The sequence below is a fragment of the Poecilia latipinna genome, unplaced genomic scaffold, assembly GCF_001443285.1.
Source record: "Poecilia latipinna isolate Pla-1442-1.1 unplaced genomic scaffold, P_latipinna-1.0 Scaffold399, whole genome shotgun sequence".
NCBI classification, from domain to species: domain Eukaryota; kingdom Metazoa; phylum Chordata; class Actinopteri; order Cyprinodontiformes; family Poeciliidae; genus Poecilia; species Poecilia latipinna.
Genome location: NW_015113015.1, coordinates 193,963 through 217,734, shown reverse-complemented (window position 1 = coordinate 217,734; position 23,772 = coordinate 193,963). Strand labels below are relative to the sequence as shown.

The window sequence follows — 23,772 nt, the reverse complement described above, 5'->3', positions numbered from 1 at the left end:
ATATGAGAGGAAAATCAATTTCCATGTTTGTTTTTTTTTTAATTATTATTTTTAACAGTTATTTAACCCAGTGGTAGGATTTTTCTTTGTGATTTGATACATCACTTTTTGTAGGGAAAATTAGAAATGAATATTTTCAGGGATTAAAGGTTGCGCTAAATTAAATAAAGTGTACCACAGTGTGCAAGAGTGGTGGAAATTAAGGGTACATTTATCATATTAGAGTTAAGCTTGTAAGCCAGAAAGGTTCTAAAACCCATTAATCCTTTGACTTAAGGACAATTTTTCCAACTTAAAAGTCAAAGGTAAGAAAATTACAAAACAAAAATAAAAATATTTTTCTGGAAATCATAATTGGACTAAAAAAAAAAGAGGGAAAAAGCAGCTAAACAACAAAGAAAAACACTGGAAAAACCTTGAGAAATCCTGTCTATTTCTGAAAACCACTTTAAAATATTACAAGCAAGTCTGGTTGTGTGGAAGCAAAATCTAAGTTATATAAATGAATCAATTTCCAGCTATTTTTAGTCGAAGCAGAACAATAGTCATCTCCAAGATGGGTCTTTTTTTGTCCCCCATATCTTCCAAAGTTTAGATCCACAAGAACGAGCAAGACTAGATGAGAAGATAGAAACAGAGAGCGATAAAAACAAAAGCAGTGAGGGAAACAAAAAAAACACACATATCCCTTGTTTTATACAAAATAACTTGATAAATGCTTTCCCAGAAAAACAGCCTCATCTCACAGGCATGTGAAATCTTTTAGAACCTGTTGCATAACCTGAAAAATGCACCATCAAACTAAACGCGTCATTCCCAGGCGATCGTCGGTTGGCTGTAAGGTTTTTTTGTTTTTTTTTTCCTGTCGTACTGGTGTAGTTTCCTGAGGTGAAAGTGTTTTACCCCCAGGAATGCTCAGAATGGATGCCTGTCATTCCTCCTGACAGCTCACTGGAGCCTTGCAGCTGTTACAAAGCGCACGCACAAACACGCATCATCACTTTTACTACTCCAGCTCCCATCTCTCCAACAAAAGCTAAAGACCACAGCTTTGTAGAAGAGTCATTGGCTATGAGCGTCTTGGGACCTTTCGCCACACAGTTCAATAAGCAAAATATTTAAAAGGATACATTCTTCAGAGTGGTGCTTTGTGGAGTTGGTCCCAGCTGTCAGTATCTTACACCCAGCAGCAGTTCGTCTACTTTGTTGTCTTAACTGTTTGGACACATCACAGTGTGTCCAAACCTGTCCATTTACAAGTACTGCAAGTTTATGAAAAAAGCAACAAAAGCTGAGGTCCAAGTCTCTAAGGCAGTTCCTTTATGTACTAATGGTGTGAATCAAAATGGATCAAATAAAATATTTTTGTTTTAGTGTGGGGAAGCTACTGACTGCTTGGAGCCTCTACACAAAACCTACTTCAACCAATCAGAACCATCTAACAAGCAAAAATGAATAAAGGAGAATTAGTAATCCCAACCATGTACATTCTTAGTAACTTACACATGCAAAACAGAGGCGAAGGGACAATGTGTGTCTGGTTGGTAACCTCACTCAAACACTCATCAGCTCTGCACTTCTCTTTGACAAACTCGAAGGCAAACAGTTGACTCAGAATTCCACCCAAATTCTCGTATACGACACAGAAACCACAGTGAAGACCTGCAAAACCTGGCCTGAGAAATGCTACGTTAAAAGGATTAGCTCACTTTCCGCTTGTGTTGATTCATGGTTGTAAACAGGAGGTTAAAGATTAACATAGTTACTTAAGATAATTAGGTAATTCAAACAGCAAAAAAACTAAATAGTCTATTTTTTGTCAACCAGTAGGATATAGTCTGAAAATTAGCTCCAAGTAGCTACCAGAATAGAACTATTGACTAGGAGATGGAAATAAAGATATGACGTAGAGAAAGAAACTGAAAATAGCTCAGCTCTTCATCTTCTTTTCTGAGAGAAACTTGTGTTAACATTATAAATGTCTCTTGTAGCGTCTGATCACACCATGGATCACTTACAGAACAAAACAGATGGCAGTTTTAGGCAACAGGATTTGTATTGCAAATATTTTTCCTGGTAACGATGCATGTCTTATAGGACAGGTTTGTTTTAACAGCACATCCTTTCCATTCTGAGTTTTTTTTTCTGTTTTTAATCATCATGTTACCTCCCACTTGCTGCTTCCTCCTCCCCATCTGATGCTTATCACTTTCCATCAACATATTACTGGCCTCTGCACATCTAGAATGCTGTATCAAGTTTATTCAGGAGAAGCACAGCCTTTCTTAATGCCAAGCCCCACAAGAGCATTCTCAGGATCTGCTGTGCCAGTGGGGAGCAGCTTAGTGTCAAAAGACACAAATTGCACACAAAGAAAATAACTATCACAAAAAAAGACATCTCAACAGATAAGGCTGGAACACATGCATTTGAGCGTTATTATTTGAGACCCATGAAGGTCTTAATGGGATTGTTTCTACCTTCAGCGGAGCAGAAACTTGCTGCTAAGCTGAATAGAAACTCTGATTCAGAGACACACTGCACGCAACCTTTCGCTTTCTATGAATTACATCATCTCAACAGGTTTTAATGCAACTGCTGTGGCTCTTTGAATACGATGCAGTTTTAAATTATCCCTTATATTTTCCCAACCTACTGTATTGAATCTTATAAAACCATAAATGGCGATGGCATGTGGCGCTCTCGGTTATTTTTCAGCCTAACTTTAGAATGATGTCAAAGCTTTCTTTGCACATTATATAACTGAGCTTCGTCCATTAGAAATAAATCAGATAACACAGGGAATTAAACTCCTCTTGCAGGGAGCATTTTAATCACATTGCAGTCTTGTGATATTTTGAAGGCCTTAAGGTGAAGTACGCTTTCCTTCTTTAAAAGATTTTTTTAATGAGACTATTTTTGTACTTTGAACTTAATGGCTGTTGTTGAAACCATCTAATGTGTTCTGGCTTGTTTGAGAGTTGCAGTGCTTAGATATGCGTCTCATCAAGGATTCCACTATTAGCTGTGCCAGTGACTTTTTTGTGGTGTTGGAATGTTTTTGTTGCGTTCTTATTGCATATGTAATAGTTCCAAGACAAAAGAGCAGGTCTTTCATCACCTGATGAGCGCTCTCATTAATATTGCACTTACTTTTTGCATAGACCTGTGGAAAAACTTTATGAATGTGCGCTTTTATGAATAGTTTTAGAGGGAAACCGGTTATTTTTCCAACCTGTTACACTTGGCCAAAAGAATCAAATGGTGAACTTTTGGGATCTTCCAGATTTAATTACCGCTGCTGGTGTATTGCACAAAGTGAGTGGTAAAATGATGACTGAGACCTACCTTTGAAAGTCTTTGACTTCACCTCAGATCAAGAGCTGGTTAAACAAGGCTGTGAGTTCCAACCAAACACACATCAGATGGAGAAAGAGTGGCACTTGATGAAACCTCATCAATAATTTATGGACTACTTCAATTAACTGAGTCTGAGATCCAAACAATTTAAATTAACTTGCAAATTTTTTATATAAAAGTGTGGTCAATTATCAAGAAGCTTACTGTTTGGCTGAAAATGGCAATCATTAAAATGAAACTTACTAAAAAAAAAAAAAAAAAAAACTTTCAGCCAAATACTAAAGTTAATGTATCCTCATGAATATGGTATAGTTTGACCACTCAGTCAGGTTAAAAACAAATTCAAATTTGTCCACCCGATTCTTATTTTTATTTTAGAAAACTACCGTATAAAATGACACTCTAGGAAATGAACAATTTAAATAAATAACCAAATGTTTTGCTTCTTAATATATTATTTTGATTTTTGTTAACATTAACACGTTTCATAAGTCACACTTCTCTTTCCTGACACCATCTGCCACCAGTCAACAGGTGAGTCACACAAAGAAGAGATCAAAACCACTTATATCCCTGCATACATTACATGCAGCTAATCAACAGCTGCCTCTAGTATTCAGCTTGAAGCTTAGTTTACTTTCAGTAGATGCCTCTGAGGAAGACACACAACAATCTAAAGAGAGTTAAAAACAAAGAGCAGAAATTGGTTGAAATCTTTCTGTTCTAAATTCTGTTTTTGTCCCAAAGATCTCAATGGGGAAACCCAAAAATAAATTTTGGACATGATGCATACATTAGCTATTAGTGAAACAGTTAAAGAAACTTTTAGCAGGACTTCTCTGGAGACTCAGAAGTCAAATAAATAGGTGACATACACATGAAGCATGTCTGAAGGTCCCAAAAAGCAAAACTACACTACATGTATCTGTAATATTAGTAATATTAGTAATGAAGTATGAATTTGAAGGTAGAAATAAACTAATATATACAATACCTTAGAAAAAGTTTAGGAAAACTAGGATTTATAGACCAAATTTAGCTCAACTTACTTAAATTCTTTCAACCAAAGAAACTTGGCGTAAACAATACCCAGATTATTTTTGATAATTATAAAGCCTGGGGAAAAAAAAAAAACATTAAATCCCACAAAAATATCAAAGAATGAGCTGCAATACATGCTTAAATGTTGTTGAAGGTCTGTCTGCTGACAAGATCTGCTGATAGGATTTAAGCAGGATTTACTGTGCAACACAAAGCATAACAACCTGTTTACATAAACTGTGCTTAAAAAGTCCATCTCTTTGTGTAAAGCATGTACAAATTGTCACAAGTCAAATTGTCACAGAATAAAATTGGCCTTTTTGCTATCTTTGAGTGAAGTTGGTTGACATTCCCTACCTCAGCTTTGTTGTTCTTTGCATTTGCAGCATCCTGAGGGTTTGTGTTGGTTCGTGTTTCCTCCATGGTGACCAGCTTCAGCTTCAGGTAGGACACTTCATCCATTAGATCCAGCTTCTGGGTCTCCAGAGAAGTCCTGCTCCTCAGCTCCTGAAAAACAAACAAACAATGAATGTACTCTGTAGATCCTATTGCACACATGGAAGAAGAAAAAAAAAAAGACACTTATGTTGCTTTTGCAAAACCCAGTAGCAGAAAATGTTTTACATGCGTCGTTCATGCAAGGATTCCACTCAGCACAATCTTCTTCCCACACTACGAGAAGTCTGGCTGGGGGATAAAGACCCCACAAAGCTAAATATACACGCTCTCACGCAGACACAGGCTTGCTGCAAACTATTAATAACGCTGTCCTTCATTGGTAGAGAGGAAAAGAAAGCATGTCTGAAAAAGAGGCAGATAAGAGACGTAGTTTCCCATGAGCATGATAAAGTTTTAGTTTTTTATGACTCGTATGTAAGCTTTCAATTCCCCATCCAAACTACTTCCAATTCCCCTTATGCGTCTACAAAATTCAAACGTTAGTAGTTGTGAATGTCATCATCTTGATCAAAACACTTTTGAGAGAAATTGAAAAGAAAACTGGTGAGTTTTTTTTTTTTTTTTCCATCTCAGGATGAAACAAAAAATATGATCTTTCTTAAGATCGATTTTTTTCTGAAGTTGACGGGCAACTAAGATTTACTTTTTTTCTTTGGAAAACAAAACACTACAGGGTATGTGCATCAAAGCTCCCTTTATAGAAAGTAGCGTTTTGTCCTGACAGAATGGAGCTCAGAGTAGGGGAACAAGGCGCACTCCTCCAAATCGTGCCCGAGTTTTGCTGTGCTGGTTGCTTGGAGACCAAAGGAAGTAGCGAGGTTTTTAGGCTGCAGCTAGAATACGGGCGGGCATACACAAGCCTGGCATTGCATTCCTCAGTGAGAAACAGGAAAAGAAGTCACAGCTAGAAGAAGCACTGGGGTTCATAGTGACACTGTCAGCATTGGGAAACTTTAGCTCCTTCTAGCTGCTACACCAGGGTTTGTGATGAGGTGTAAGAGGCTTTAAGGGCCCATTCGACTGGATAAAAATGTCAGTGGCATTAAGAAAGCGAATGCTTTGTAACTGGAAATAAAACTGAGCAATTTCTCCATATAATGGTATGACGATATCACTTTTTAATCAATTATTCACCCATCTCTCTATTCTTTTATGTGCTTAATGCACAAAAGTCATATTAAAAAGCGTAAAAGTCAACACTCTGACCACAAACGGATACAGTTCCTCTCAAAGTGGACATAGTAAACAAGTTGTGTCAACACCACAGCCACACAGTCAGACAGTTAAAAGCCCATAATCACTCCAGCTCAGAAAATCTGCTTAGTTATGGCAGCTGACTGTCAGTTTGCAATCTCACACCAGCGTCGCATTACAGAGGGATAAGCTGCAATATTTAGAGGTAATTTATCAGACGTCTGTGGTGGTCCGCCACAGCTCAGCTGCTCGACATTTGCTTTTACTAAATTGTAAGAAGCAACACGTGCCAAATTATCCTGTCCTTAATGTGCCTCGCTCCTATACCCCTAATTATAGATCACTTTAAAAAAAAGCTTTGGTCATCTCCAAATTGGGGTAAAATAAATAACACACACAAATGTCTACGTCTGGACTCCAAACTCATCTGGTTTAAATCAAGAGGAATTTAAAATAGAGTCTACTTTAAAATGATCAAGGAAGAATATATACTGTACATGTTTACAATAGCTTTGTTTTATTTTAAACCTTTAGGTTTTACCAATTCATCTGAAGGTTTTCCACACTCCAAAACAAAAACGGCTTCAAATTTAAAATGCTTTAGTTGAATTAACATTCTCAATGTGGCAGCAAAAGCACACAAAAAAACAAAAACAAAAGCAAAAAATGACAGCAATGACATTTTAATTTTAACTTAATGGTAGATAAGATATTATTCACATCCCAAAGTCATTTACTTCATGTTGTAAATACATTAACATCTAAATGTATATTTCATAAAGACTTTTTTTTCATGTGAAGCACTTGAGGATCAGGTAAAATACTCTTCATTTGCCTTCTGAAAACTCTGAACTTTTTCAAACTATTAGTTGTGACCTTTTATGGAAGATGAATTAAAAAAACCCAGATAAACATTCATTTCAAAGGTATATTTCAAATTAAGTTTTAGTGAATCGTTAAGATGACGAACTGTTGGGACTTTAATGATGACCTTGTTTGGAGACATTGATTTGATTCATCTGGGTGTGTGCAGGTCCTGCTTCCTGTCCACATCACTTCATTACAATACTGCTAAAGAATGTACAAACAACTCAGAGCAGCAGTTTCAATTGGGAAATGTCATATGACAAAGTGTGGGAGGATGACATCCGGGATAACGATGAGTACATTTCACTGTGCCGACTGTAAAACCATTTCATGTTACTTTAGTCATTTTTATGTACACAAACTTGAAATAGCTCAGGGAAACACTGGACATGGAGTCATACAGACTCTGTAAATGTTTTTAATAACATCCTAAAACATTATGACTGTATTATGACATATTATGTTGACACAAGCTAAACCTTCTGCTTTGAAGCGCCTAAATATGGTCATTTGTTGGTTTGCAATTTAACACAAAAAGTTATGTCAAGTTTAACTTACAAGTCACTATCTAAACTAGCTAATAAATAGTATATACAACGAGTGAATACTGTTACAATAATTATTTGCTGACACAAATACAACTGTATAATTCATTATAGTACTTTAAGAGAAATCCTTTTGCAGGTCAAAGCTTCACAAAAACTCCTGGTTAGAAATCAGCTACAAAACTATGATTGGTGATTTTTTTTTATGCAGAAAACTGAGCTTCAAACTAGTGCATTCAAATGCAAGCACAGAAATATCTAATGCCAAGCACTACAAGAGGAAACTGAGATCGGATGATAATACTGAATAATTAGTCAAAGTGCTTGGCAAAGGTAAAGGGAGCAGCACTGGATTCTCTGTTTTTCAGGGACTGTCTTTATGTATCAGATTTGAGCATCATATTTTGTTACCAACTACATAGCTGAACAAATTAAGGAAATAAAGTTTTCAGGAATTGTAGGTCAAACTCAGTGTTAAAAGGTACTGGCTTGTCTGTACAAGCAGTGTTTACTCATCAGTGATGGAAATATTTGGATTTATCTGCAGTACATCACGGCCTAGCATAATCCTTGTTGCACTGAAGACTTATTCTAGCTTCCGCACTGATAGAAGCAGTCAGGAAAGAGAGAGCAGACATGTCGTCACATTTTAAATCCTTAAAATCTGCCTTCTACGTGTACACAAAGAGGAGTTAAGAACCTGGAGAAGACGAAACAAAATACCACACGAGACGCAGACCACCTTTATCAGTCCCCACACCGAAATCTCTCTTTACCAAACATCTCGTATCACTTTGTGTGTTTGATCAGCGGTCAAAATATGTACAACGGCCGCATATCGGTGCTGCTAGAGCCTCAAATCATGACTGACTGCAGAAAAGATTTATTGCTGCAGCAGTGTTAGTAATTGGCTGTCAATTTGAGATACTGCGTTTTGCATTTCTACATAAATCTAGAAAATATTAATTAAAGCTAGCAGGACGATAGAAAGAAGCATAACACTCCTGATAAGGCTTTTTATTTTGGAGCTGGGGCCTTTTCACACTCAATGTGGGCAACAAGGAGGACAAAGAGCCCATTGAGAAGTTTAAACAGAAGGCTGATTCTGTGGCAGTCAGGGTTGGGGTCCTTTTGTGTCCAGGCTGGCAGAACTCATGAGTTTGCTTCACTGCTGACGTCAAGAAAAACAACTGGGAAAAAAACCTGGTCTGATCTGTTGTCAAACTGGCTCAGAGGTGGTTTTAGTCACCTTGACCACAGAAGATGTGAAACACACACGAGGGCAGACGATCCGATCCGTGCTGTGTTTAAATGAGGTGTCAGAAGACGCAAGCGTTTCAAAAAGCCTGGAAATAATATGCACATCTTTATTTTCTAACATCTGGATGAATAGGTGTTCAAAAAAGTCCAGACTGAAGCTAAAATTATTTTGGTCCACTGGACTATAATTACCATCTGTTGAGCTAGCTGCCAACATCAGCATGTTCTCTCAAATATGCAACATGCTGACAGAAGGAAAAATGTCTGTTGTTGAGCAATTTAGTTTGGCAATACGCTGTTTAGCACAAAACCCAGAGGAAAGGACATCAGCGTCCATCATTAATCCTCCAGCGACTTTAAATGTGTACAAAGTACTACAGCATTCACAGTTGTTTATTCACTTTTATCATGACAACCAAATGCTGCTGCTTGTGTTTTAGCTAAGTGCAGATGGGAAAACCAACAAACTACTAAAATGATTGTTCAGTATTTGTAGGTTTAGGAGCACTTAACTTACACGGGCCTCATTTCAAATTAATTTGTTTCACTTGTTCAGTTGTAAAAATTAAACTTATTAGTTTTACAGACTTATTTCACACAGAACAATACATTTCAAGAATTTATTTGAATTGCTAGGTAAAAGCTAGTGAAAGTCTAAAATGTTTTTTTTTATGTAGAAATTTAGAACGATGGATGGAAGATGGGATATAAGGATGTAAATATAATGTGCAGTATATACTGTTGATATTTTCACTGAAAACATGCAAATTATCATATCAGAACCATTAATAGTCTACTTTAGGCTCAATATCTTATTTTGCATTCCAAGCATCTAAATTTAGGCACAATATATGTGCTACATTCAGGTTAATCTCAACTTAATTTAAATCTGTTGGACAGAAGAAAAAAAAAATAATTTATAGAATTGTATATAAACTGAGGTATTAATGGGTTACTGTGCTGTATAGTTAATTTTTGATTGACTGGCTGAGTAAAACACTAAATAATGCAATTTTAGTATTACTCACCATGCTGTAAAGACCATAACTTGTCTTTACAGGAAGACAAGCCACCTTCAGTTTTAGTTTGCTTTAAGTCAGACAAATGTTGTCTCATTCCTTCCAGGAAATTGTTGAGCTTTGACTTGTTGAACCTACTTGGTGTTTGTGCCGTTCATATCACCTTACATCAGCTTGGAGGACAGGAGTCAAAGGAGGTCAAGACAAACTGGAATAAGCAATAAAACAAACTGCCACTCCTTTATTTATTAATTTTCTCTCCTAGCTGAAACCTTCAGCACCAACGTTTTGCCATAAACGTGATATCGGGTTTTAATTAACACCAGTATGACTGTTGTGTTTGTAATCTAGCTTGAATTATTTTTCCATCATAGTAAAGTTTATCTATAAAAGCTTGATCCAGGGTTTCTGCAAGTTTTAATAACTTCAAATTAAAGACATTTTAAGATTTTTAAAAATAATTAAGACATATGAGCTTAAAAAATTTCTATCTTACATATAACTATTTTAAAATCATTTACTAATATATGAAGCAAATTAACTAGTATAACAAGTAATGCTATTTATTGATGATGCATAATCTTATTGATAAATATTGCAACTGGTATCAAATGTAAATTATCCGCCTGTGATCTTGATGTCCATCACACTTTTTGGGATGTTTTTAAAGTGGATCGGTTGAGAACAGCTATTGCAATGACATTATGAAAAACCACGAATATTCCATACAAAGTGTAAATTAACCAGATTTGGAACTTGTTGCATTCTGAAGTTTTTTTCGATATCAACATTGCACATAAGGTTATTGCCACAATATATTTAGAAACTAAAAAGAAACTCAGATTTCAGCTGCAAGTTTTGGTTAGTGGAGTTAAATCTAGATCATTAGCGCTGGCATTCTGTTGATTACAACAGATCTGTACTTGCAGGCGTGGCATGTTTTAGATATCAGTAGTGGACGTGTGTGTAGCTGTAAATGTAGGACGTCTAAAAAGCCATAAAAGAAGGTGCTTTAACTACAAACATTCAGTTTGAAGCTGTGCAAGATGGATGTGATTGTGATCTCCAGCTGGCTGGCAAGGTATGCATGTAAACATAGTGCCGTTGAGCTGTGTGCCGCCCAAATACTGATACTATCGGTAGTTCTGCTCCATGGTTAACTTTTATGACTCCCAATTTCAGACAAACATACTTTACTCTTTTTTGTTAGATTAAAAACAATAAATATACCAGCAATCACAAAAGGTTAAACATAAAGTGGCTGACTAACATGACATTAAATAATAATCAAATGTAATAGGATGCATTTTACACATCAGTCGTGTAACATGTGCAGCAATATTACAAGCACTGCTTTAATTTAAATAGAATAGTAAATACTATTGGATGATAAAATAAGATTTTTTGCAAATGTTAAAATTCACAGCAAATAGTTTTTGTTTTTTTACATGTTTTACCTGTTGCAGCATCTCCTCTGTGGAAGCCAATTTCTGTCGATGCTCTTCCAAAGAAGTTTCCAAGTCTCTGATTTTCTCTCCCTGAGCCTCAACTTGGTCCGTCAAAACGCTTACCTGTTGGAGTACAAAATCCTTTAAGATGGAGGCTTTCCATTTTTCTCCTTAAGAACCACAAAATAACAATGAAGTTCACTTTAAATCCCAACTGCGATTACTTGAAGCCTTCAAGCAGTACTCAAAGGTTAGGGAGGATTGCTCAGCAATTGCCTGGGACAGTGTGATTTTCATCTTTAGCACTTTTCCAGCTAACTTTAGCAGAACAAGATAAAAGCCAAAGTAGTAACTAAAATAAAGTGCATTCCACAAAGATGTGTCTGCAGCTTTGGATACTAATGAAAAACATAAACATGTTCATAGCATCATGTTGTGCATTAATCCAGAATTTCATTGTTATACAAACTGATATTTTTTGCAAGAAAGAGACGACTACATATATATATATATATTTTTTTTACACCAAATTAAACAATGTCATTAAAATTTGTATTGTTATAATCAAATGATTTATTATAAAAACATTTTCAATTCAACCTGCATGTTTTTTTACTTGTTTTTGAAACAAATAAGATATATTTGTTTCTTTCACCAATAACTTTAGACAAGAAATGAGAACTTGTAACTAATAAGTTGATACTACAAAAAGGGTAAAAAGAGAATATTGTTCACAACGTTTTACTCCATCCAGTCGAGGAGGTCGAGGAATTTTGAACAGAGGAATGTAAAATATGTCAGTCTGGTAGAAATGTAACCCAAAAGACTTACAAACTGCTGCAAAATAAAAAGAAAGGTTTCTGTAAAACATTGACTCAGGAAACTTGAGAAAACATGCATCATTTTCCTTTCACTTTATGAATTTATAGGTCTACCACATCAAACATTAAGAAAATACTTTGAAGTTTGTTGTTGCAATGTGACAAAGTGTGGAAAAGTTCAAATGGTAGGAGTTATTCTAAAAGGCATATCTATGAAGTTAAATCAGAAACTTTTGTCCTCCAACACACTTTCTGTAAACACTACAGAAAGTAGCTAAATCTCAACATTTAGCTCCACAGAAACATCCATTTACTTAGCAACTTGTCACTCAGGAATGCGTTTCACAGTTACTATGATCTCCCAGACAACACATTTACCTCCTGCCAAACACACTTTAACCCTTCTTTTATTACCACAGTGTGCTAAATCCATCTGACAGCAGCTGATTCTCTGTCACTTCTCTGACTTTCAGCCCTGCAGTCATGTCTTGTCTCACAGCCAACGTTTTCACTCAACATGTGTTAAATGATCTAACTACCCCTCCTTTCCAACAATGTGCCAAATGCAAGTGAATAAAAGCAATGAGTTGCTTTTAAAACACTACTAGGCACACAATCATATAAATCACAGGTACCCAATAATTAAACTGAATGTATCTTATCACCAAAACAAGAACTACTTCAGACACCTTTAGCAGGACTGCATGAAGTGCAAAAAGGAAGTTTAAAGTACAACGTCTTACCTCCGGCGAACACAAAGAAATAGTTCCTTATTACTACACGGACGCCATAAGCCAACCACAGAGTGTATATCCGCTAATACAAACAGAAATAAATGTTGAAGCAGAGCTACACTTCACATATGCAGACCTGAAGCTGAAACAGGTAAGGAGAAAGTAAAGCGGAAACCCACAAAACGGACAAACTGTCAACAGCCAATTAAATCCTCCGTCAAAGAAACCGAAGCCCCGGTCATCCCTGGTTATCAGCCAATCAGAGTTGATGTCAGATGAGGAATGTGTAACGAGTAGGTGCGCATATGGGGGAGAGGTGGCGGCAAGGAATGAGATATAGACTTTATGATAGCTTTGTGAGCCGGGGTCGTTCAGCCGATTGTGAGCATTGCAGAAAAAAAAAAGTGCTTTTCAAAGAGCAAAACAAACACAGACAGGAAAAGGCAGCCTGAGGAGCAGCTTCATAACAGCTAATTAAATATGAGAAATTAAAGCCATACTCTGGAGATCACAGCTGCCTGAACTAGCTATTAAACTGATCTGAGCGCATAGAGAACCTGTTGACATGACATAGTTCTGAGACCTGTAATCATCCCGTGCCTAAGCTTTACAGTCTTGACATTTATGGTTGCTGTGGAAGTTGTCAGTTTTCGCATGTGGTTGTGAAAGTGTCTGAGCTTGATTTGTAATGAAGTAACACAAAATATCTGGAGTTCCTTGATTATACACTACAACAGCTGGAATGATAGCAAAATCCTGCCAGAAGTTAATTTTATGGATTTAAAATACCGTTTGAAAACAAACAGAAGACGAAACATTTTGCATATCGTTTCATTAACATTTAAAATGACTGAAAAAAAAACATTTTCTCTGACCTGCAGCACCAGAGATTCTTTGTCTCCTTCTAGTCGAAGTAGTCGTTCCTGATAGGTTTCATTGTTGGCTGGAGTACAGAGGCTCACCTGGACACAAGAAAGAAACATGCATATTAATAGGAAGCTTACGGAGAAAGAGTGAGTAGTCGCATATCGTGAGTATGCCAAAAATTTACGCTGACTTGAATTTTCTGATTAAGTCCTAAGGCTTTCCACCCAACATAGAAACATACTAGAAATTAACTGAAATACATGCTGGAGGCTATCGCTTCAGAAAGTTGATTTAAACAAAGTTCTGCAAGATATGAGCCCATGAGTTGGTATGTTAAGTACTACATTATAAATGGCCTTTATTTGGACTTCCAACCATCGATTGTGTAGAAATATTACTTATTATGTTGGTGATGTCTGCAGCGCACCCATGTCTTACAATCTAGAAAGACAATCTAAATCCATTTGCTACTTTACACTCACTTTTTAAGGTTACCGTTGGTCAGATTTACATAAAGAGCTCACAGAATGGCCCTTGTTTAAACCACATGATGCATTCCTATGAAACATCATCTGACTCAGAGTCTCATTTATCTCAAAACGGACCCACACTGTCACTGAGGCTTGCGATAAAACTTTCATAAGACCTCTCTGACTCCACCACTGACCTTGGAGTGGAACAAAACATATCTTATATAAACTGTTATGGATATATTTCAAGCCCCATGGCAAAACAGGAAAAGAGCAGGAAAAGAAGCCGTATCATATCTAGAAATAGAAAAGGCTTCAATAGCATCTACTGTAGCACAAAAGGAAGAGACACTCTGGGTCAGAATCTCCCCCAGTTCTCACCAGGATTATATTTTTAACAACTCGGGAGTTGAAAATGAAACTCGAGCAAAGTAACTGCAGATGAAGACCCGGAGCAGTTTGTATTGCTTTTCAGATTATGCAGTCGTTTTGGTCTGAAGCTGCTACTTCCTCAACTGTCACTGTCAACAGGGATTTTCCAAAAGAAACTGAAAATAAGACGCTTTTGGCTTCTATCAGCTTCAGAGCTACAGAAAACGTATAAGCTCATATCTTTAACTAATAAGAAGAAATTTATTTGGCATTCCATATAAATAAAAAAAATAATAATCAAAGCAAAGTTTTTCATGTCCATAATGTGGTTGTCTTCATTTATCCGATTATGAAACTAGACTTTGGACAGGAAAAGCCCTTCTCACAATTCGCAACCCTTCGCCCAAGTTACAGGATGACTTCCACGAGAAATCATTACATCTGCACCAAGTGCATGACCTAGCATTTAGTGCATGACCTAGCATTGGCTAGAGAGGCGAGGGTTGTGCACCAAATGGGCTAGGTCTTTACCTCAAGTGGAGGAATTTTAAATGTTTGTTTGGTTTCCAAGTGACCAGAATGGAGCAGACAATGGATAATTTGTCTGTAGTTATGAGGGAGCAGTCTCTCTGAGCTAAATCGAAAAACAAAGCTCTCGAGTAAATGGTTAATGCGTTGTCCAACTCCATGGAAAGAGACATGGACCATGACCAGAACAACAACATCCTGGGTGAACTGAGCTACCTTCATGGCATGGTTGGGCTCAACCTACAGATGGTGCAGAGTTCAAAAGCAAATCAGCGGTTTTGGTTCAAGCATTCGATGAAAATTAAGGTTTCACCACCAAAATAGTTCCATTGCTTAACCAGGGCTGGTGCCAGAGCAAGTTCTAAACTTGTTCTAAATGGTTTGGTTTTCTATAACCCGAGAGCAAACTAGAAGCCACATTATTACACCACTACTCTCTTGTATAAAATGTTTGATCCTCCCACTGTTGTATAAAGCATTTCTCTGAAGCACAAAAAGATGCCTTAAATTTACCAACATAATTTACTAACATGCTTTTAAAGAAAACTGGGCATTTTGAAGGTTCTACCATCCCAATCAGCTGATCTCTGAATTGATCGGTACTTATTGGCATTTATTGATGCAGTGGAAATATCTGCAGTATGTAGTGATCTGCTGGACATTGACCTTTGTCGTAGGTGACATCACAATAAATAACCGTAATCCCGAATTTAGAAATATCTAAAGCAAAAGTAACTTTGGAGATATAAACAAGGCACTAAAAAACTGTGACTGTGTAGAAAAGACCACCTAAAACTCCTGGTGAAATAAGAAATTTCTTCAGGTTGGTGAAAACACAGAGACCAGCCTAGTGGTGCCAGAACCAGAACTTGCAGCCGTGGGATCACAAAGAACTGGTCCAAAGCATGCACTAGCATCAATTGGACACTGGAAGTTGTGGGAAAACACCTTGTGACTCCTTGGTCCTTTTGATGAGATACAAGTAACATTCAGCCACGGCAAATGACAAAATGCTGTTCATCAGTATTTACAACACCCTTCATGTACCACATTCAGCATTAATACATTTAACACATTTTATAGCTGAACTACATTTTGATGCTCCATCATAATTATTTGTGACAGTCCAGGACTTGATATGAAAGTCAGAGAACTAAAATGTGTGGCCCTTTCTGCCATCACACCAATGACGCAGTTTTGAAAACATCTTTGTTTTCCACCTAAGCCAAACTGCTTTCTCGCTTCTAATACAGATTAACAGATTCTGTCAAGAATGTTTGCAAGTTCTTGACAGACATATTAATTCTTGAACCTTTATTCCAAGCTGTATTACCTGGCAAGATTACTTCTGCAATGACTTATTGCGCATTTAAGAAAAGACAAAGTACCTTAAAAACTGAATGTAATTCTTGATGCGTCATCTGCAGATGAGGTCAAAAAGGTCTGAGGACATTTATAGATTTCTGATGTGACTAAATGACCCCAGCATCATCATATTATGATCAAACACCAAGACACTGGCACAAGGAATTATATATTGAAACATCATTTCTTTAGGTCTCAACTTTAAATTTAGTTTTGCAGTAATGCTACACTATAACTTCTGGTAAGTTGCTCAGCTGGAAAATCTCCTGTAATCGCTGACTTTCCCATCAGACTCCAGAGAAGCAGAACCATTTAAGGATGGTGACACAGTACTTGAAAGGGCTGATAACGGAAACCAGGCCAGCCTGTTTTTATCTCTCTGTCAACGCCTGATGTGAGAATGGAAGGAAAAGTAGTGGACACATCAAACTTTTGAGTAAATGTGTGAAATCTTTCTCTTGTCAGTGTTTGTAACACTGTTCAAATTCTATAAAGCTATTCGTAGAAAATTAGTTAGAATTTAGCTCTGTGATTTAGCTCTGTGTCATCAGGGTATTTTCAGGAAACTTCAACAAAGTTGTACCAGTTAGAGGAAGTAGTGATGCACATGTACATTTTTTATTTCCAAAACAGACTAACCACTATGACTCACGTTATTGACTCCCACAGTTTGTACGACATGTTTAACAACACCACTACAAACGGTTTTAGTTTTGGATGCAGGGATGAATAAAAACTATAAAAAGTAATATGAAGACTGTGACTCCAGATATCCTGAAAAATATATTTTTGGAATAAAATAAACTGCCTCTACTTTGACAGGAGACAGTTTTGTCGTGATCGTTCTGAATCTCAGGAGACAAAGTAAAAATTGACAATATCTTTTTCCAAGTTTTGATGAGTTGGACCAATGGACATGTTTGAAGTCCATTTTTGACCTGCTTTGTGATGACTAGTTTCCACTCAGGATAAAGTTTGTTAAAGTTACACATATTCTCACTACATAGACCTAAAGTACTTCACAGGGAACATGGGGACCTACCAGTTTCAGCCGCTAAAGAGGGTGGAACTCAGTTTATGATCCCAGTGTCTAAGAATGCATGACAGAGTGAAGCACACACCTACTTTAAATGATCTCAGTGAAAAAATGTCATCTGGTCTTTGGAAAGAAAAGACAGGGACCTTAAATGCGTTAAATGCATATTCCGAAACCACCAAACTAAAAACACCAACCACATCCAAAGGTAATTTTACCATTTCCTGTGGCTATATAAACTTTTGTTTTCATGTGTTTGTTTGATTCAGCACATCAGCAGTGTGTGGTTAACGCATATGAAGTTTGCATGATCTTACAGACATGTGGGTTCTCTCAGAGTAATCTGGCATATTAGGTTTACTGTTCTTGCTAAACTTTTGGGTATTAGTTTGCACAGGGTTGTTGGTCTTGACTCTTGTGTGTCTCTGTTTTACCCTGTGATATCCTGGTGAGAATCCACCCTGCCTCTTGACCCACTTACTGTTAGAAATTCCCAATTTCAACCCACTCCTGATGGATAAAGCAGATACCGACAAAGGCTGGATTGTTGGATGTGACAATTATTAATCCAGGTGACGCGAGTGAGAAGTGAGACACCCATTTATGTGGATAGCACTTGAACAATGGAGCAAACAAAGCAGATGTTCCCCAATTTTTGAAAGTTGGCATGCATACTAGAGTTTGTGCTCTCCTATTTTTTTCACCTGAAGAAATCTGATTGGCCACTGAAGTCAAATAAAACATAAATAATGTAAATAATTCCCCTTATCAATTCAAAGCCCAACTGAAATGTCTGGAGTCTAGATTTACTACTCTGCAGTGTGACCTTTGTACTTAAATTGTGTTGCAGTTCTTGCCAGGTGTCACTCTAAAAAGCATCTCTCAATGGGACCAACCTGCATAAATAAACAAAATTAAATGAGTGGGTACAAAATGGAATATGACAGGGCTGATAAATGACTAGAATAAAAAAAGTTAAAAATTGTATGAAAGAAAAATGATGTTAAAAACACCTCTTTTAAAAATTACAAGACAATCTGCTGAATTTGAAGCAGGGAATAACAAAATAAGGGAGAGTTAAAAACTATCACACCGAGTTACGTCGAAGAAGGACTGATTATACAACACATGACAGCACAACATATGGCATAAACTGTGGACAAACACTTCTATCAGTTAAACATTCAATTACATTTTTTAACCACTGATAAAATCTCACATGGCACATTCCCTCTCTGATTAAATCCACAGAATCAGTCGCAGCACCGTCAACAACCATCAGCTGACGGATAATGCTTCTAATCTGATACAAAAACTCATGTGAAGAGTGTCTTCATAAATCCAACGCAACTAAGAGATGTAGCTCTGCTTTTGGACTGCAAGGGAAATTACATCAGAAAACAGTCTGTTGCCAGGAAAGAACACAATACAAGCAGAACAAACGCATGCATCCTAAGTAGATCAACAACTCCCAAACTGTTGCAGAAGAGTTTTTACTTTCCCTCTTAACAGTACTTTTTCTGTTTGTTGTCTATAAGAAAACTCCTTCCGGGCATGCACAGATTGCAAAATTAATTGCGTGGAATGTGCGTGACAGACATGAAAAACACAAACATGAAAAAGGACGCAGCCCTCACCTTTTTGAGCCAAGAGAAGTGTTTGTAGAAATCAATGGGAGTCTCCATGCTCCCAGCCCATCACTGGCCTAACTTTTTTCTTCTGTTTCTGCACACGTTTTAAGTTTGTGTGTGCATTTCATCCAAGTAAAAAAAAAAAAAAAAAAGTAAAAGTGAAGTCACTAACCGCTGCACAGCATTCAAGTACTGTTGCGATGTTCACAGCTGTGGAGGAGGGTTTTTATGATCTCTGCCTCCTGAGAGGGACAACTCCCCTCTGCTTCACCCCCTCCTCCTTATTCTGTCCTTCCTTTCTCTCGTCAATATTACTCGTCTTCCCTCTCTCCTTAGAAACTACTCTTCATTCCAAAGTTTCTGAAAGAATAATCATTCTTTTCCTGTGGACCAACACTGCCTCCTCTGTCCCTTTCTTTCTTCATTTCAGAGTTGCTTACCCTATTTGTTTTTCTCCTCTCTTTCTACCGAGAGAAGTCTGACAGCCAAATGGCCGAGTCCAGAGAGGAGGGGGTAAGTGGGAGGGTTCTTCCTCAGTCTCCCCGTCATCTGTTCTTGAGTTTGGGCCCATCGGATGCCAGAAACGCGAACAAAGCAGCAACAGACTCACAAGCACAAACAAACACACAAAGTTTCTCTCCCCCTTTGAATCAAGCTGTAGTCACGGTACAGGAAGACTTCAAAGCAGTCTCCTGTGTCGGCCCCCATCTGTGCGTCTCTGCATCTCATCATTTTTTTTCCCCTTTTTGTTTAAAACTATTGGCCTGGGGTCCCATTTCCTGTATATTTTGCAGACACATACATCATAACAATGTAAGCCACGTGTCAAGACGACAAAACAAAACATGTACAGATAATGAATGAATGCACCACAGGTAAGAAGCAGCAGATTACAAATAATTTATGCTCATTAAATAGAAAAACAAAGTAGAAAATGTGTCTTTGGTAGCATAAATTTTTGCAATTGAACTGTTATATATTTAACAGAAGAAAATTATTTGTTGTAGGTTTATGAGTTATTCTCCGGAACCAAGTAAATATTGTTAGTTAATACATTTGCCAAATTTATTTGTTGTTTTATTTATTCATTGTTGGAGCAACAAATAAAACTTTTTATTATGACAGACAATAAAAAATACCTGTCACAATCTTTTTTTTTTTTTTACTAATTTTTTAAAATTAAGATAATATTCAATTGAATTTCATTTTCATTTGGTTAAATTAATATTCAACAAGCTACAGAGAATCCACATTGTGCCATTACACATCAGATGAATATATACCATTTTTTCTCCCATAGTAACAAAAACTACTACTCACTGTGATCCCACTAATTACATATAAACATTGAAATTAAACAATTTCAGCCGCACTGGAGGCTAGAATTAATCTCAATCTTTTCGATACTTTAAAATGCGCATTAAAAAAAAAAACCTTGATGTAATCACAGCTAATTTCTGGTCATCAGTTCATGAGCTTAAGCTCAAGTACACTTAAGTATATGCTGCAGGACAGTGCAAATTTGCATTCCAGCAAATTCCCTTCTACACAGCTAAACAGCGGCTGATGTCAAAAACTCGAACTTGAATTAACCCATTGTGTAAAGATGAGTCTGCCAAAATACCTCCACTGCCAGACAGCAGATGTATCTGCCAAGGTGGGAGAGCAATTTACAAGTTTAGGAGTCAATTACTTTTTCACAGAGTTCGGGATTGGTTTGGATAGCTGACATTTAATTATGATAGATACTTAACATACTGTACAGCTCCAATGGAAACCCAGAGTCATCAGATTAGTAAGTACCAATTCTTATTTTACTAACGATGAAGGTCAAACATGTTCTTTGGTCCTGAGGGTGATGATCAAAATGCTGAGGAGATTGGAGACCCCAAACAATGCTTTAAATGTGTGAATATCATACATAATATTCATTATTCCTTATACTATTCTGAACGAGGGGACGTTTAGTCAGTTTAATGTGAAACAATGCATACAAGTCAACAAGAAAATACACTCTATTTGTGATTACTAATCTCTGGGCAGGGAATCCGCTTTTCCAATATCTCGTATCTGAAGACAAACATTTTGAGTCCGCTCTAATGAGTGGCAGTCACAAATCATCTGATAATCCTTCCTGTGTATATGTATGAGTTTCACTGTGAAGTATCCCAGGAGAGAAGCCCCAGGGTTGAAGACTAATTATGAAGCTCCAACATCTTTGATCCTGCTCCGTTTAGGTCAGCAGGGAGGTGCAAGAGAAAAAGGAAAAGTTAGACAGGAAGAGTACAAGAAGGAGCAGCCAAGCTTCTGTTTTAGTCGTCTTATGATCTGCCAGGCGTTTATTCATGCGTTTTAAAAATTTGCACATGAGCAGCTTTCCTTGTTTCAGCAAAGACATGGGGATTTTCCAGGTTGCTTCTCAGTCCATTTCAAGGAAAAATTGTTGTGATAGTAACTGCCTACCAAACGGATTGCCTAAACAATCACACACCATTGTTTCTATAAACTTTAATGATATAATCTTGAAAATCTTAACTGAACCTTTTCATTTGAAATAGATAACGTATAGAAAGGTGTTGACAATACCATTTAAGCTCTCTCTTTATGAAGACAATGCCCATTGTCTCCTTGCAGTTGAGCTTGGTGAAGGTGTGTTGGTGTCCAGCTGCAGTTAGTCGTTATTGTCGGTGGCCAAAATATTTATTTAAATATTTTGTCAGTGAAATAATTAAAATATTTAATTAAAATGTTATACATTTGATTTTGCCCTATGCATGGTACTGCAAGGATTTTTTGTTTTTTGTTTTTTTTTTAACAAACAGTTTTATACCAAACTATCTAATGTTTCTCTATATGGACAGTCTTGAATAAGTCTAGAGGTATGCAAGTATAAAACTGGAGTGAACTGAGAATATAAGATTGTAATATGTTGAACTGAATATCATTGCTTTCAATTCTGAAAAATGAGACAATTCAAAACCAGTTACACTTTTCTACAATCATCCCCTCAACTGTGCACAACATCCTCTTGACATTAATTGTCAATTGTGTGTAATGTAAAGTGCATTCATATTCACAAAAATAATAAACTTGTGCACTGAAAATACGCAGCAAAAAGTAGCAGGAACAGGAAGCAGAAGACAAGAGGAAACTCAACAAAGCAAAGAAGGAAAGAATAAGGGCGGAATGAGCAGCGAGCGAAAGCAACATGGGAGACATCTGCTGCTGAGACAATGCACAAGCTGAAAATCTTCAGCTGCACCCATCTCCATTATTCTGCATACAAATTGACTTTGCTTTCTGCACAGAAAACAGCAACCTCTGCAGGACAAAGCTCAGCAACAGCAGCCAACTGATTCTGACAGCATAACCAGCTTTATACCAGTAATCTGATTACTAAAAGCATAAAAATTCTTAGTCAGGACCCTTCATACTTAAGACTTCCCACTTGAAAAACATATCCAAAAACAAAACCGGCAACCATCTTTCAAACATTGCAGGACAATACTTTCAACTTTTTGGAGCAGTTTTACCTTACCTCAGAGTAACAATCCAAAGAAATCAAGTCCTCCTGCCAGAGACTTGGCTGCTTAAATAAAAAGCTACCTCATTTACATTTACAAAACAGACTTGCATGAGAAAAGAGAGGGTGGGTGTCTAAACATGCATAGTCTCAGTGAGTGGGGAGACGCTGCACTACTATATAGAGAGCGCAAAGGGGAAAAAGAGGGAGAAGGAGAGGTAAAAGCTGACGTAAACAGAGAAGTTGTAATGACTGAGAGGCCACAAAGGGCCGACAGACGGTGTGAGGGAGGGAACGTAGTGCAGGAAGTCAATAATAGTTAAGTTGTAATGGTGTCTCCAAGGAAAACTTACCAGAACATGTTCTAAGTCTACTTGCTCTTATAATAATAACACATTCACTCCAGTTCTCCAGGTGTTTTAGGGTGACAGAAACAATGAGAAGCAGCATGTCAGGGTAAAGATTTACCTCACTTTTTAAATGTTTTCTTTCTACAAGCACCTTGCACAACGCAATTTCGTCACGCAGGCCATTTTATGGGTTGTTTAAGCATCTGATTAGTAGAATAGAGATAGTAAGATAATCCAGCAATATTTATATACGTTTCTTTTATGAAATTGCTTTAAACACAGTTGAAGGAAATACATGGAGAGTGTTTGTCATTTCAGATCCTGTACTTACACTTCCAGTCTGCAGCCAATCGATGAGAGCCTGTGCCGTTTCTGGAGGCAGCTGAGCTCTGAGGTTGTCTCTCTCCTCCTGACTGGGCTGAACCTCCAGAGCAAGTTTGAGCTCCTCGGCTAACTGGACGACCTGCAGCGGACCGGCGCTGACAGGAGAACCCAGATCGTACACGGTGCTGGAAAACTCCATCGCTGCTGCCCTTGAACCTGAGTGGTGAGACGGGACGATCACTCACTATTTCACTAATACAAGTTATAAAATTGGAAAATGAATTGGAAAAGTAAATCTGTACTAACATCTCAAATATATTCAACACACTGAAGTAAAGCTAAAAGAACAGGAAGCATGACTGAATCGGATCCAGCCATCTTGACGGCAGATTCCTAAATGTTCATGTGTCACCTGGATTATTGCCCTGTAACTCATATTTAAACTGTGATGGCAACAATAGCACATCTGGATGCAGTCAAGTAAATGTGGCTATATGAAACAGCCACGTTATATGGTGGCTCAGCACAATAAAAGGTCTAAATCAAGGAATGTCATAA

At 37.2% G+C, this 23,772-nt stretch overlaps 1 protein-coding gene across 3 annotated transcripts in view; it reads right to left on the bottom strand.

The window, feature by feature from the left end:
- Positions 1-23,772, bottom strand: part of ppfibp2b (PPFIA binding protein 2b) — a 73,658-nt gene that overhangs the window by 29,503 nt on the left and 20,383 nt on the right. For all 3 annotated transcript variants that reach the window (XM_015037252.1, XM_015037253.1, XM_015037254.1), the window contains exons 3-6: positions 23,222-23,430; positions 13,624-13,710; positions 11,203-11,316; positions 4,759-4,908 (exon numbers count right to left, since the gene is read on the bottom strand). In XM_015037252.1, coding sequence (XP_014892738.1) covers positions 4,759-4,908; positions 11,203-11,316; positions 13,624-13,710; positions 23,222-23,430 — 560 coding nt within the window. The remainder of the gene's footprint in view (positions 1-4,758; positions 4,909-11,202; positions 11,317-13,623; positions 13,711-23,221; positions 23,431-23,772) is intronic.